We start from the raw sequence: 16,795 nt of genomic DNA, 5'->3' as shown, positions 1-16,795 counted from the left end.
AAGTTTTTAATTTTGTTGAAGTCCAGTTTTCATATTTTTTCTTTTTGTACTTGTGCCTTTGGTGTTCTATCTGAGACACGATGGCCTAATACAGAATTACAGAGATTTACACCTGCATTTTTGTTCTAAGCTTTTTGTAGTTTCAGCTCTTACATTTGGATCTTCATTTTGAGTTAATTTTTGTATATGGTGTGAGGTAAAGATTCAGCTTTGTTCCTTTGCATGTAGCTGTCCCAGGACCATTTGTTGGAAAGATTCTTCTTGACCCATTGGATGGTCTTGACACTCTTGTCAAAAATCAGTTGACGATAGGTATACAGGTTTATTTCTGGACTTTCAATTATATTCCATTGATCTATATGTCTGTCTTTATGCCAGTACTTTCACACTGTTTTGATTATTGCAGCTTTATTTTATGTTTTATTGAGGGTTTTTTTTTAATGTTTATTTATTTTTGAGAGAGAGAAGGAGACAGAATACCAAGCAGGTTCCATACTGTTGGCACAGAGCTGGAAAGAGAGCTCGAACTCACAGACCATGAGATCATGGCCTGAGCCAACATGCCCCAATTACTGCAGCTTAGTAGCAAGTGTTGAAATCAGGAAGTATGAATCCTGCAATTTATTCTTTTTGACATTGTTTTGACTATTTTGATCTCTTGCAATATCACCATTTTTTGGCTTCCCTGCAGCGTCCTTCTCCATGAAACACCACTGTACCTAGACCACCTCTCTATTCTGTTACACAATTCTTTTTATATCTGTTTTTCCTATTAAGCTTTGAACAACTTGAAGGCTGTGTCTTGTTCACTTTTGGATCTCCATGGCATAGCTTAACACAGTAGTGTTCCCTAAATTACTTTGACGGTAAAGAGGACAGGAAGAAGAAAGAAATAAAGTTTGTAGACACCCATTTGACCAAAGAATGGTGACAAAATGAGACACAGATGACCCTACTGAACTGATTTAGCTGGACGGAGCTGGTAGACATAGAGTATCTCTTTGGGAAATGGCAGGATCAGGGACCGAAACCTTCTAGTGCACAGAGGATACTCCTTGATAGTACTCAGTAGCAGGGCTCCTGACTTCAACAAGGAGCTGATTGAAGAGAGGCCAGAAATAGGAAATGCCCACATCTAGGTGTGAGCCCCCCAAGTGTGGGCAAGAGCCCTGCTGCTAGAAAAGGAGAGGAAAACACAGGGTGGCAAAGTTTGGTAGAATATGCAGGAACAGCTGTAAACAGACCAGACCTGTGTGAAGAAAGTAAATATGGTGAGCTTAGTGATCTCTCTGAAATGGTAATTTTAAGGTTACACTAATGTTGTAGATACGGTACATTAAAATTTCCAACCACTTTTCCCTCCCGTGTTGCATTCTTTTCTTAGATGAGCTCTATGAGATGATAGTAAGTGGTTATTTATGGAGCACTATACCCGGCATCAGCACCCAAATGCAGTATCTCATTTAATTCTTTTTTTTTTTTAATTTATTTTTGAGAGACAGAGACAGTGCAAGCAGGGGAGGGTCAGAGAGAAAGGGAGACACAGAATCTGAAGCAGGCTCCAGGCTCTGAGCTGTCAGCACAGAGCCTGATGAATCATGAGATCATGACCTGAGCCAAAACTGGACGCTCAACTGACTGAGCCACCCAGGCACCCCATTTCTCATTTAATTCTGACAATAAATGTATAAGGTACTTCTATTATTTCCTTCTCCATTTCACAAATAAGGAACTGAAACTCAGAGAAGTTAAGTCCCTTGTCCCAACTGTCTTAGCCAGCATGTGGGTCTCTGCAGGATTAGACTACTTCATACATACATAGTGAGCAGATGTGGAAACTGAAGCAAATTTAGCTTAAGTGACTTAGCCTAAAGTGGAAGGGCTCTAAGTCAGTGTGTGCCCGGTACGCCCCGGTTCACAAAACTCGTCATGCTCACTGGACCGTGAGTCTTCAGGCGTTCACAGGCACCCTGTTAGATACCCGTCTTCAGCGTTTCTCCATCCGACACGGTGACTTTCCTCCAGGGGAGAAAATTGGCTGAGCAGCCAACCCAGGTGCTCCAGCCTGGTTTACTTATTTCTCACTGAAAAGGAAGGAATTGTCATTCTGGTGTGTTTGCTTTCTTTTTCATAATATGCCCCAAACCATTTAGCTGTGTAACCATGAAGCCAGAAATAAAAACAAGTGTCCAGATTCTTGAAGACGGAATTGTTTGTAGTGCTGTAGGGGAAATACGAAGAGTTCTTTAGTTTAAATGTAAATTCTATAAATCTTCAGCAGTTAGCCATTGTAATTAGGCTTTACAATGCCTTCCTTAAAAAGAGACCATTAGTCCCATCTCCCCGCCTCACTGTGTCCTTTTTCCTGGGGCTCCTCACATCACTTGGTTGAAAGACTCTAACTCTCTGTCCAAAATCAGACACACTTTACTTTTGCCCATTAATAGTAGTTTCAGGAAAAAAGCAAAGAAAAGGAAAGAAAAAAAACAGAAAGAAGAAACTGAACAAATTAAATTTCCTTACAGTCTGGCATGTAATTTCTATTAGGTTTCAAGACTGTACTAATCTAAGAGGCTATATTACTATCCCCCAAAGACATTTTGAAATAGCTAGAACAGTTCTCAAATCTGTTCTCATTTTCCTCTGTCATTAAAATGTCGATCTGTTTCACGAGACCCACAGAACTCATGGTTAAGAAATCCTCAAGTTCACCTTCCACTTAACAATCAAAGCACATCTTTCTTTTTTAATAAAAGATTTCTTTTTTCATTATGACCATCATAAATTCATTACTAAAAAATTATACAAAAAGTTACAGATTTTTTAAAAGAAGAAAATTTAAATCACTCATATTCCAGCCAATAGATTTATGTCAGTCTTTCTTTTTATGCATATAGTGTTTATGCATATATGCAGTGTTTAAATAGGAGCTCATACTTTATATATAGCTTTATAACTTTTTTTTCTCATGTAGCAGGGGTTTTTTTTTAATGTTTTTTATTTCTTTTTGAGAGACAGAGAGAGACAGCATGAGCCGGGGAGGGTTAGAGAGAGAGGGAGACACAGAATCTGAAGCAGGCTCCAGGCTCTGAGCTAGCTGTCAGCACAGAGCCCTACGTGGGGCTCGAACCCACGAACTGTGAGATCATGACCTGAGCCGAGGCCAGATGCTTAACCAACTAAGCCACCCAGGCGCCCCTCATGTAGCAGGTTTTAATAGTTTTCTGTGTTTAGTCCGGAGCTGCTGTAGTTTTAGTGATTGCATAGTATTCCATAGAGTATTTGTTGTTAAAATTGTAGCAACAGTTAACATTTACCGTGGAATGAAAACCTGACAGGCACTATGTAAAGAGCACTCAGCGTGTTGTCTTTCCACAACCATGTTGATTACAGATATTATCACCCCAACTTGTACAGCCAAGAAAACTGAGGTTCGGGGAGGTCAGGTAGCTTAGGTCACTTACCCGAGTCACACCCAGCAGCTTGCACAGCTTTAGAACTCAGATCTGTCTGACTCCACATTTCCTCATTTTAAGTATTCCAGGGAAGTCCTTCCCTTAAAATGTATGTCATCAACTCACTTTTGATTATTATTTCCAATTATTCACGTTTAAAAACAGTCTGGCCATGGACAACCTCATGTATGTGTGTGTGCATGTGTGTGTTTTCTAAACGTGCATAATTATTAGCCTCAGATTCATGGCTTCAAGGGAATTGGAGAGATCAAAAGCTATGTAACATGGTAAGACTTTTGGTAGATATTTTCAAATTGTAATTAAGAAGAGGTTGTACAAATTCACCTTCCCATTTGTCTAGCAGTGAGTAGGAAAAATATGTATTTATCGTCCGAAAGCCTTTGTTACTCCACTTTCTGCTCTGGATCTTCTTGGAGTCCAGGCACACGTATCTCCTGCTTCCCCTGTGCCTCTGTCCCCACTGCCACATCACCTGCATATGTACAGCCCGTACGTAGATTTTGCTCGCTCCAGTTCCTTCAGCGAATTTCAAGTTCATTTAGGTTAGTAACACTTTTCTGGAAAGCAGCATGGTAAAAATGGAAAGAACATGGATTTCAGAGTCAGACAAACCAATTTCTGGATCTCAGCCCTACTAACATCTCCACTTTGTTCATTAGGCAAATCACTGTCCTCAAACCTGTCTTATCTAAAGGGAGTAATAAGACCACTTCTACTATAGGAAATGTCTACCACATGATGCTCGGTACATAGTAGGTGCTCAAAAAATGTTCCTTCTCCCTTTGAATCCCCCACAGTGATTGACCCAGTGCTGTGCAAGCACAAGGAAGCTGTAAACATCGTAGATGTTTGTTGTGGGAATGACGGTAACCGCAGCCAAGCTGCAGAGTATGTGTGTGCCCGGGCAAAGGCCGGTGCTTGGGGCCCATGGCCTGGCAGCCTACGCTATAATGCTGCACTCCTGATTGCCTGACATGTCTCCAGAATCCGCATGCCTCAGTCTATATTCTGTGTCTCTCTAGTTCCATGATCAAAATGAATAGGTGGGAATTTGAATTTGAGGAAAAATCGTTTCTCAGGAGGCTTCTTTCCAAGCTTTGTATCGAAATAGAGAAAAACAAGTTCCAAAGTAAGCTAGTTGCAGGTCTCTGCCCTCCGACGGGTGGATTGGTCAGAATTCTCTGCTACAGTGGGCTCTCTCTAGGATTATCTCCCCAACCTTCCCTGTGAGGCATTAACATCAGTCCCACACGCCTTCCTCAGGGGGCAGAAGCCGTGGTTATGCCCCTGGCCCCACAGCCCCTCCTGTAGCTAAGTGTGATCATTTCCTTGGGTGCCGTTTCTGTCCATCCTGTATCTTAGTTACAGCTTCTTTTGCAAACTGTTTTTCTTCTTGTTCATGTAGTAGCAGTATTATGCAATCCCACCTAAATGAAAAGCATAAGAGGGAGACTTTAAGTAGGGAGGAGTAAATTTTTTTTTAAGATTTTAATTTTATGTAATCTCTACACCCAACATGGGGCTTGAACTCACAACTGTTGGATCAAGAGTCATGTGCTCCTCCAGCTGAAGCAGCCAGGCGCCCCTGGAGGGGGGGAATGTCATATGCAAAGTTTACCTGGAAAAGTCAGAATCTTATTTCTCCTGATGGCTTTTCATGATGTTTGTTCTTCCAGTGCAAGCTACTTTTTGTTTCCTTTTTTGACAGAGAACTTTGTTTGATCACTGTGTATTTCATTAGCTTCTCCCTGAGAAACAGAGCTTGGCTTGCATTAAGGCCCAGGAACTGCTTTTGTTCCTTTTTTTTTTTTTTTAAACAATCATCTAGGAAACAGCCTGGTATTGTGCTTGGGCTTTATACAGACTTGGCTTGTCTCCACTCTGTTATTTACCAGCTGTGTGACTTTGGGCACGTTACTAACCTCGTTGAGCTTTTTGACTTTCCTCATCACCAGATGAGCTCATGTATGAATAGTAAAGGAGATGATGTATACAAAGTGCCAGGCAAAGTGACCTCTGTATGGAGGGTCCCAGTGTCAGTGTCTTGGGCCATTCCGATTACAGCTTAAACCCCAAGTGGTCTAGGATGGGTGATAGCAAAGCATCAGCCATCTAAGGCAATGGCTGGACAGAATCACTGCTAACTACATTTTGCATATTTTTTTAAAAATAGTAAATCCAGTGTCAACTTTCATTATTCCCTAATACTTTAAATTGTTTTCTGACATGGGTCACTTGGGTGGCTCAATCACTTAAGCGTCTGACTCTTGATATCACCTTAGGTCCTGATCTTGTAGTTCATAAGATAATGGGATTTCTGTGTCCCTCTCTCTCTGCCCCACTCATTCTCATAGTCTCTCTTTCTCTCTTTCTTTTTTTCTCTCATAACTAATCAATAAGTAAATAAATAGTTTTCTTATGTCATTAAGCTGACTTAAATTTAAAATCACAAATCGACTTGACTTTTGCTAATTCTTCTTTTAACTTGACCAATGAAGTCATAACTGGCTAACTTTTAAACCAAATCAGATCTTTTCACATATATTCCAAGTGTGGTTATGTCCTGACATGGCCAGTAAGAGGGCTTAGCTCACCAGTGAGATCTTGAAGTCCAACGTCCCATGCTTTGCCTTGCTTCAGAGCTGCTTTGAAATCAGTGACAGGGCACGTCACCACCTCCCTTTATGGTCATCATCTGTTAGTGGAGAACTGTAATGTGTACACAATTATTTATTAACTCTGTGAGATGTTGAAATATAAAACGTTGCCAACCTGGAAAACGCTAGTCATTACTGCGCAAGAGCCTCACGGCAGGTGGAGGAAGGGGCATCGGGCTCTCTTCCCGGGTTTCTGTGTTTACGCAGGGCACTCTGCTCCGCGTGGTGCCGCAGAGCCAGGGACCGGAGGGTGAGGTTCAGACGCGAACAGCATCTGTCAATTTTGGCCCCATGAGCTCATTTAAGATCACCTAGGATGCTCTTTGTTCTGATGGTTCAGATCTCTAGATGAGAAAAGAAGCCTTTTGAATAAGATAAAAAGATGATGAGGAAAACATTACACGTAACCAAAGCATTAGAATATAAAGTCGGCTCATAATAGAACCTTCCACTGTTTCTCCATGGTTTGTTCCTAATTTTCCCCAGTAAAAAATTAGAGACCTTTTTTTATCTGCCACTTTGTTGTGAAATCTGGCATAAGACTTCATGTTTCTGGGTTTGGTTTTCTTATCTCTAAAATGAAGACAGAAGTTCCTTCCTGCTTTTTTCTATGCTCACACATACCTAAAGCTTTTAAAATATAAATATCTGCTGATTTGAAGAAACATTAGGACAAACCATGGAGCCATTCGAGCTTCCCAGGAGCTGGGGTGTCATCTATGTACAATATGATTCCCTTAAACGAGTTCCCTCCATATCGAATTTTTCCTTCCCCAAGAGCTCTATGAAAATAGTGTTCTCTTGCCAGAGACATCAAGGCCTCAGAACTACCGCCCTCCCTCTATGAACATATTACATGGTTTGTGTTTGGCTTAGGATCTTTGTAATAGACAGCCCGGCTCCGTTCCGAGAGGCTGACTCAGCAGAACTCTTCCAGCACATTCCTGCTCTTTTCGGGACTGAAGTGCCCATTTGCTGCCAGCTTCAGGGCAGGCTGGGCACCGACACTGCCTTTCTCCTCCTGTACGTGTCCTAGTGGGGAGAGGCCCCACAGTATTGCTTCTTGCCCTGTTTTACTATAGACGTTTTCTGGAGTGTTTCTCCTGTCTCGAGCCAAGCGGGTCCCTCATTTATGTGCACGGCCTGCCCAGGGACTGCTCAGGTCCTCGCAGTGATGCTGGTGCGCCTCACGCCTGCCATCCACACCGCCGCTGAGTTTCCTGCCTGCCCTGGTCCACATGCCACTGCCCCGCTCTCTCCTGGGTCCCCTCGTACTTGCCAGACATCTTTCTTCTCCCTGGACTGAAACCCCCACATAATCTCGAAGGCTTTAGGAGTAAGGTTTGAATGTGTTACTATGGAAGGTTTCCATTATGTACACAAGAAGACCCATCACCCAGTTTTACTAATCTGTCATCTATTCCTCCTCATCCTAGATTATTCTGAAGGGAGTCTCACACATCCTATCATTTCTTGCTCCCTTTTTTCAAAATCCTCACCTCCTTACAATTTACTTGAGCGAAAAGGCCTAAGTAACTCTCGTCCAGGTTGCATTTCACTTAGCTCCGCCACCCCCCCTATTTTCCAAGCTGCCAGCCTGCTCAGAAATGGATGCGCCTCCCCGTTCCCCCTAGTCCTTTCCTGGTGGAACAGCTGACGGCGCAGTGCGGGCTGGTTCACCTGCCCGGTAAGGCTTCCCTTACACGTTGGCCACTTCGATGGGCAGGGAAGGCTAGTGCAGGCATGAAGGGGATGGGATACGAAAAGGCACTCAAGTCACATCTCACCAGTAAGGCGGGCCTACTTTTTTCTGTTCACCATCAGCCACTACAGACGAGGTAAGACAAACTGTCCAAGGTAAAACGGCAGCCATGACCGCAAGCTCTGGCATCACTGCCACTCCACCTGCCCCATCCTGGTAACACGGAAGACTGTCCTCCTGCAAAGGATCTAAAGGCTTGTCCTCCCTTATCCCCATTTTCAGATGCAGTGGCAGAATGTGGAGCACGTTGGCGACCAGAGCCCTTATGTCACCTCTGTCATTCTTCACATTAAGCAGAATGTCCCTATCATCCGTGACAACCTGGCCTCCACCCGGAAATACTTCACTCAGTTCTGCATTAAATTTGCAAAGTAAGTCCTGGGTTATTCTGAGCGCCGCTGTTACCAGCAGCATGCTCGCGGTCCAGGTGTGCCGCCAGCCAGCTGGGATTTATTCTGGTGCCTGGACACACTTTGTGGTACTCCAGATCTGCTACTGAAAGTCACAGACAGTGACAGCAGCACAGTCATCAGCCACATGAGGACAAACTCAGGTGAGCTGGGGAGACTGTTCCTTGTAATTATGTGGACGTAACAGTGCCCCCGCCACCCCATGGGTCTGGACAATTAAAATTAATTTTCAGTGATTTCATTTTCTATGTTTTTGTCTTTCCAGCTAGATTCTAAACTATTTTTAGGGTAGGAAGCATCAGTTCTATTTCTTTTAAGCCTTCTCTTCCTCCTTCCCCACTTAATACTGGGGCTGCCAGAATTTATCTGTTTCTGGACATCCTGGAGCCCAGGGAAGGTGCTAGAAAATTGGGAAGAGCAACTCGGAGAGCTCCACTGCCAAAGGAGGTGGAGGGAACGCTGCACTGCTTGTCGTCTACTGTGTCCTCATGTGTGGCCATTTCTGGCTTGATGTGGGGACACAGTTTGGACCTGTACCAGTCAGCATCTGGCTGCAACTCTGTTTCCCCTGAGACCAGGCACCCAGGAGGGTCAGTGCCACCTCCAACCCTCTAGCAAACAAGCATTTGGGCACACGCCGCAAGGAAGGGCTTCAGGAAGGTCGGCCTGTTCCAAACTACTATATTTAGATTGTCCTCATCCAGATCCCAAAGGGGGATTTAGGGCTCCAAGTTTCTGTCTTCCCCAAATCTCCTCTGGTTTGTATTCCATTAAGGCCTTCTCTCTCCTTCACAAATAAACCCTAAGGAACAACAATTGTGGAGGGCTTATGGCATGAGCTACATTTCCAATTTGTCAAGAAAGGATCGGGTGGCCTCCCGGGGGAGGCATTAACATTTGCATTATGGCCGATGAACCGGGAGTTGACAGTCCCTACACCCTCGGAGTGCGCATCGGTGTGTGTTCAAAGCACTGCTGGTCAGTTACACTGTGACGCTGCCTCCGCCCTTGGTAGAATCAGTGTCTCCGTATAATTTCACTGTGGCCCAAAATCTCCAGTGTGGCTGCACAGGGGTCTGAACTAATGTTAAAGAGAATAGGGAGTCCATTTACTAAGCTAGTCCCAATATTAGCTTCACAGTCTCTCAGAGCCCTTTGCTTTTATTGCTAAGCCTCTACTGGATGAGCTAGGAAGACGATGCCCATCTCTCATAGCTGGAAGTTTAACCTCTGATAGAAGAAGCAGTTTTCTGATATAATCCGTGGTACCCCTCATCCCTGTAAATCCCAGCCAAAGACTAGAAACCTCAGAGGTGGCGCCGGAAGATCCGGCCCCAGCAAAAGCAATGGTCGCCGCTGCCCCCATTGGGCCGGGGCAGCCTAGGGCAGTTACCCATCACATTGTCGGAACCTCTCCCCACCGTGACATGTTTCTGGTCCCTAAGTTTTCCCCACCCCACCCTTGTAGACTAGCACACAGCCAATTCAAGGGTACAACCCAAGCCCACTCTAGACAAACGTTACAGATTATAAACTGTGTACCATTGTGATTAGTCATGAATTCAATCTCGTGTGTTTTGTTTGGCCTGGCCCTGGTTTAGAGCACTGAGGAATCCCTCCTTCAGAGTTCCTGTTCTCCCTCCTGATCAGCAGGCCCTCCCCCTAGATCAGATCTCTAAAATTTAAGTTTCTTTCCCCTTAACTTCTTTCTTATCACACCAGTGCAAAGCCATAGATGTTTCCTTTTGCCTCCGCTTGGTCTCTGAAGCAACAACAGCCTTTCCTGTTTCAACATCACAATCACCACTCGATTAAAACTACTATCTGAACCACAAGCAACTTCCCTCATCCACTAAGCTGATTCTCTTCCATTCAATAATGGGGATCATAAATCTCGTAATAGTGGTTCCGAGGGTAAATGAGAAGTCCTGTGTAAACTTCCATGCTGGCACGAAGCTGACATTCAAACAGTGGTGGCTGCTACCATTTTAAGTTGTTACTATTGATTATTTCTTTCACGTGTAGTCATTTGAGCACCTGCTATGTCCCAGACATAGAATTGAGTGCTCTGGCTTAACAGACATAGTCCCTGGCTTCGTTTGCTGTACAGTCAAGTGGAGGGAAATAAACCTGTGAGCAAATAATATAGTGAGGAAGGTTCTGTGCTAGGCTAGAGGTCTGTGAACTCTGTGTAGAGGATGGACGAGGTGCCTGAGGAGAGGCTTCCTAAGGAGAGAGGTCCTGGAGCAGGTACAAGAGCTATGTGGGCACTGACCCACAGGGCCGTAGGGAAGGGCGTTCTGGGCACAGGGTGCAGTGGAAACAAAGCTACAGAGACAGTAAATAGCCTGTAGACTCAAGCGTAGAGTGCCACAGCTTAGCATGACAAAGCTAGAGACCGAGAGCCAGGACAGTCCAGGAAGGTGTTATCTGCAGCCATTTCAAGAACTTTAATCAGGGAAGGGTCTTGAGAACATTGGCATCTGAAAGAAATCCCTTCTGACAGCCCACGGTTAGAAAAGATGAGGCTGAAGACAGGGAGCCCAGTTGGGAATCAACGGGAAGAGCTCAGGTGGGAAGGCGAAGGGCAGCGGCGTGGGCACGGCCAGGAGGGCGGGTAAGGCGTGCAGGGCAAGGGCTGGCCACTGGTTGGATGTTGGGCGGGAAGGCCGAGGGGGCCGTCTTGGGTAACCCCCGGTTCCCGGGTAAAGAGATCAGGTCTGCTGAGCCTGGGCTCCAGCATGGGGCTGAGTCCTGGCTGTGCTGGGATCGGGCGCAGTGCCGTTGCAGTGAGCGGGCTGGAACTTGGTCGGGGATCAGAGCAGGCACAAATGTGCCCGAGAGAGTGCAGAGAGACCCAAGAGGGCGGTGGAGTCCTGGGCCTGAGGGCAGCTTTTGAAGAGTAGGCGATGAGGGTGCTAGCCAGCCTTTATCTTGACCTCCACATTCTGTTCTATCATCATTGTTCCTTCATGGGCCCTATGTTCTGTGGGTCAGTCCTGTGTGGATCTGGCCTGGATTCATAGGCATTTCTAGTTTCCCACCCCTTGCATTCTGCACCAGTACAACTACGCTTTCCCCACTCAGGCACTGCAATTTGTTCTAAAAAAGGCCTCGTGATCTATAAAAATTACTCCTCCCTTTCCCCAAACCAGTTGCCCTTCAGTCCCCAGTAAATTTTTCAGAGATCATGTATTTTTCCCTTATTCTGACAGATACTCCCGTAGCAGTTACTTCCTCTTTTTGCATTTAACATCCTATAACTGTCACTATCTTGTCCGTGAGGGTGATTTTCAGCTGCTAGTAATAGAAGCCCTGACTTAAACTCACTTGAGCATCAGGTGAACTTTGTATTTCTTATGATGAGGCGATCAGACGTAAGACACATCCAGAGATGGTTGATTCGGTGGTTCGGCAATGTCATTAAGGACCCACGTTCCTCATTCCCCTGCTCTCCTTGGGGCTGGCTTCATCCTTAGAATGGTGGTAAAAAGGCAACTTTAGATGTTCTATTCAGACACAAGAACACCCTGAAGAAGGAGAGAAAGTCTTGCCCGGGCCAGTCAGTAAAGTCCTTTCCTCCAGTCGGGATGTCCGGCTCGGATCGTGTCCCCATCTCTGGACCAACAGCAGTCAACAAGGGATTGGCACGCTCTGGCCGCCTGGGGCTGATCAGATGTCACCTCTGCACCTGAGGAGCGATCAGCTTTTCCCCATCATCTTGAGCCACATTAAGTAAAACCGGGACTTTGGCTGGAAAGAAAAAGAAGGCAATGGCTGGGAGGCCACAGTAGCATCGGCTTCAGTTTTTTATAGAAGGAAGTGAGGCCTTAAAAAAATAGTTTCTGGGGGCACCTGGGTGGATCAGTCGGTTAAGCGTCCAACTCTTGATCTCCGCTCAGGTCGTGATCTTAGGGTTGAGAGTTCAAGCCCCGAGTTGGGCTCCTACTTTGAAAAAAAATTTTTTTTAAGTTTCTGCAGTTCTTTACCGAAGAGAGAATTAAGCCTAATTCCCCCCATCCCTTTTTTTTTTTATCCACAGCTCCTTCATTCCCAAGTTCATCACCCACCTCTTCAAGTGCAAGCCAATTAGCATGGTGGGAGCAGAACAGGTGAGATGAACTGATGTAGGGCCTTTTCCTTTTGGCTTTTGTCAGAGATCAAACACATCTTTCTAGGAGGGATTTACTCTGGAGAAGTAAAGTTGCTGATTTCCCCTGTTTGGGGACAAAAGGAGGACCTGTCAGCCTAATTCATCCGCTCAGGTACACCATTTTTGTTGAGTACCTACCGAGTGCTTGAGCGTTGTGGTGGGTGTAGGTGTACCACAGTGAGTAAGCCAGGAAAGATCTCTCCTTCATGATGCTCACGTGTTAGTAAGAAGAGACAGATGATATATAAGTTAACGAATAAACTAGAAGATGATTTTCATGTAAGTATGCTAAACGGTATAAAACTATGTTCTGAGAAAGAATTATCTTAGAGGCATGAGGGAGTAATGGCTTTATCTTTATTAATGTTTATTTATTTATTTGGGGGGGCAAGCAGGGGAGGGGCAGAGAGACAGGGAGACAGAGAATCCCAACCATGCTGTATACCGGTAGGTCAGAGCCTGAGGCGGGGCTCGAATTCACATACCAGGAGATCACGACCTGACCCAAAATCAAAGAGTCAGACACTTAACCGACTGAGCCACCCAGGCATCCCAGGAGTAATGGCTTTAGATTGGATGCTCAGAGGAGGCTTCTCTGAGGGCTGGGGCTTGAGAGGACTAGAAGAAAAGGGTCCAGGCACAGGGAGCAGAGAGACTGATTATTTTAGAGGCCACTTAAGAGTAGCAAGCAGGGGCACCTGGGTGGCTCAGTCCATTGAATGTTGACTTCGGCTCAAGTCATGATCTCGTGGTTTGTGGGTTCGAGCCCCACATCAGACTCTGTGCTGACGGCTAGCTCAGAGCCTGGAGCCTGCTTCAGATTCTGTGTCTCCCTCTCTCTCTGACCCTCCCCCTCCTCCCCTCGCTCTCAAAAATAAATAAAAACGTTAAAAAAATTTTTGTTAAAAGAGTAGCAAGCAAAGAAAAGCTTATCTTTTTGATTCTGAGAAACTCTTCCCCTCACCCAGAAAGGCTTCCTTGAACCACCCTCGCTCTGTTCACGTCAAGTCCTTTGCTTCAAAACACCCCAGCGCTGATGAGTTATAGGCTGTAGCAGAGTCACTTCTTTTCAGCCACCACCTATTCAGACTGTCAGAAATCTGTGGAGCTTGAATTTGGAGAACAGTTTAAGCTACTTTAAAAATAAAATCAAGGGCGCCTGAGTGGCTCAGTTGGTTGAGCATCCGGCTTCGGCTCAGTTCATGATCTCGCAGTTTGTGAGTTCAAGGCCCACTTCGGGCTCTGTGCTCACAGCTCAGAGTGTGGAGCCTGCTTCCAATTCTGTGTTGCCCCCTCTTTCTTCCCTTCCCTGCTCATGTTCTGTCTCTCAATAATAAATAAATGTTTAAAATAAATAAGAATAAAAACAATCAGGGGCAGGTACCTGGGTGGCTCAATCAGTTAAGTGTCTGATCATGATCTCATGGTTTGTGGGTTCGAGTCCCACATCAGGCTCTGTGTAGACAGCTCAGAGCCTGGAACCTGCTTTGGATTCTATGTCTCCTTCTCTCTCTGCTGCTCTCTCTCTTTCTGCCCTACCCCACTCATGCTTGCTCTCTCTCTTAAAAATAAATATTAAAACATAGACAAGTAAAAACAATGATATTCAGCCCCTAGTTCTTGAAAGACATCTGTTTATATACAAACTATTTATGTACTGATAAATGATTCTCATATATTCATTAAAGGTAAATCCTCTCTAGACTTCTATGCAGCAACATTTAACCACTTTCAGCTACCTTTTTTTTTTTTTTCTAATGTTTATCTTTGAGAGACAGGAAGAGACAGAGCATGAGCAGGGAAGGAGCAGAGAGAGAGAGGGAGACACAGAGTCTGAAGTAGGGTCCAGGCTCTGAGCTGTCAGCACAGAGCCTGATGCGGGGCTCAAACCCACGAACTATGAGATCATGACCTGAGTTGAAGTTGGACGCTTAACCGACTGAGCCACCCAGGTGCCGCCCAGTTACTTTTTATATTTGAAAGAACTCCCAACTACATGTATACTCTTTGTAAGTGGATGGCCTTCCTAGGTTATAGAAAAAAGCAGTATGGTGTGAGCATTAAGACCTTTGGTTCCGGAATCCTGGAGGTCTGAAGCTGAATCCTATCTCTGCAGCATAGCCACCGTTTGTCCTTAGACAACCCCCCCCAGCACTTTAGTTCCCCCATCTACAGAATGGGGCTCATCATGGGACCACCTCATGGGATAGTTGTGAGGATTAACAAGGCAGTGCACGGAAAGGGCTTGACGCAATGTCTGGCCCATGGTAAGCCCTCAACAAATGCCAGCTCTTAATAAGCTTTAAGCTTTCTTAAACCAAGGATGTGAGTGCCCACCTCCCCTCGTACTGACATCTAGTTGATACTTGCCACAGGCTATCTGGCTGATCAGCTTTTTGTTGTTGTTGCTTTTGTTTTTTTAATGTTTATTTATTTTTGAGAGAGAGACAGAGTACAGGCTGGGGTGGGGCAGAGAGAGAGAGAGAGAGAGGGAGACACAGGCTGGCAGCCTGGAGCCCGACGCGGGGCTCGAACTCACAAACCATGAGATCATGACCTGAGCCGAAGTCAGACGCTTAACTGACTGAGCCACCCAGGCGCCTCTGGCTGACCAGCTTTAAAAGCTACAGTTAGAAGCATTGTCTCAGAAAGCTTCTGGGGAGGTTGCGTGGATTCAGAGGCTGAAGGACTGTGCCTGACTCTAGAGTTAAAGTGTTCTGAAAGTCTTGACTCTTGAATGTCATAAGCTTAGGGCTAATTCTCTCCATTGGAAACAGCAGAACAACGCCCCGGCACGTCTCCGGTGTCACTAGCACGTGTTTACTGGGAACTTATTCCGTCCGCCTCACTGTTGCATATACTCAGAGAGCATGAGCAGGGAAGGAGCAGAGAGAGTACTGATCCGTGGGTCTGAGGGAAGCTTCATGGAGCTCTCAGAGTTACTAGCTTCCTGCGTCTAGACTTGATGAAGCCACTGGAACACAAAGTTGACTGGTTAGAAACGTGTTTTCATGAGTTTGCAGCTTTGCCCAGGCCGTGCTAGCTGACTTAGTGTCTAATAACCATGGTCTTTTCATATTCCACACAAATCCAATATCATATATGTGTTCCTCAGACTCTGTGTTCTTTAAAAGAATGTTAAAATAATCATCTCAGACTCAAAGCCCATATCTTCAGAAAAATATCAGTTTGGCCACTCTTAACTTCTGCTTTGAGATGTGGATGAGAAAACCATCTGTGAAGCTGGAATTGTCCTCTTTACAAGCAAACAGTAGTGGGTGATTAAGGGAGCCCAGCCTGGGAGAGGGCATGGGTAGGAACAGAAGGGCAGTATGAGCCATGATGGATCCCAGGTGAAATTCAGGTTCGGCCGGGTCCACGCTTGCCTCAAGTTTCTGGGCTTAGAAACCCAAAAGCAGTCACATGGCTGCAGGCGCGATTACTCAGGCAGCAGAGCCATAGGAATCAGGTAGCTCATAAAGACTGGAACAGATTCTGACTCCGGTCTTGTGGCGGCTGTAATCCAAGCTTGAACAAAAGCTGTGGAAGCGAAAGCTAAGATTTAGCCTGATCTCACTGCCTCTGCTTTGCCACAAAGGCACTAGATCCTAAATTTAGATTAGCTCCACTACTTGTGCTGAAAATAGAGGAGACATCTTCCTGTTCTTCATTCTCTCCCCGGCTACTCCATAAAGTGAATTATTTACTTTCGGGCCCCAGAGCCCTCTTGAGCAATTGCAAGGGCACATAGAACTGAACCATACCGATATTTGTGATGCTTCTTGCTAGTTTGTGATTTTTCAGAGAATCTTATGGGATTTGCAGGATCTTTAATGAGCCTTTGGATATGGTATCTGGTACCTGTGACTGAGCACACGGTAGAAATGGATTCCATTTACGCAGAATTACCATAGAGGAAGCATCACAATATGGTGTGGGGAAAAGGACCCTGAGACTTGGGGTCCAGTCCTTCCTCTGCTCTCCGTGCCCTGTGATCATGACCGGTTGCCTCCCTGCTCTGAGCTCAGTTTCCTGCTATTTAAATATAAGCACTACATCGGACTCTTCCCTACCCCTTTTAGATTTATCATATTATGGAGTTTGAAATATTTTGAGCAATATATTCTCTGTGAAGCTATTTTCTTTTCCTTTATAGTATCTTCATATACCACATTTATTGTAGTAAAACATACATAACATAACATGTACCATTTTGACCATTTTTAAGTGTACAGTAGTATTAAGTATTCACATGGCCGTGCAGCCGTCCACCGTCACCTCCAGACCTTTCCATCTTCCCAACCTGAGACTCCATTCCCATTAACAGTAACCTCTCC

At 45.2% G+C, this 16,795-nt stretch overlaps 1 protein-coding gene across 4 annotated transcripts in view; it reads left to right on the top strand.

The window, feature by feature from the left end:
* The window catches only part of VPS53 (VPS53 subunit of GARP complex), a 131,850-nt gene that overhangs the window by 103,934 nt on the left and 11,121 nt on the right, over positions 1–16,795 (top strand). For 3 of the 4 annotated variants that reach the window (XM_029927566.1, XM_029927567.1, XM_029927569.1), the window contains 2 exons: positions 8,118–8,266; positions 12,348–12,417. The exons of the other annotated variant lie outside the window; for it this stretch is intronic. In XM_029927566.1, coding sequence (XP_029783426.1) covers positions 8,118–8,266; positions 12,348–12,417 — 219 coding nt within the window. The remainder of the gene's footprint in view (positions 1–8,117; positions 8,267–12,347; positions 12,418–16,795) is intronic. 4 annotated transcript variants of the gene reach the window in all.

Source organism: Suricata suricatta, chromosome 17 (assembly GCF_006229205.1).
Source record: "Suricata suricatta isolate VVHF042 chromosome 17, meerkat_22Aug2017_6uvM2_HiC, whole genome shotgun sequence".
NCBI lineage: Eukaryota > Metazoa > Chordata > Mammalia > Carnivora > Herpestidae > Suricata > Suricata suricatta.
The sequence above is the reverse complement of the archived record's forward strand: the minus strand, read 5'-3'. Positions and strand labels throughout refer to the sequence as shown.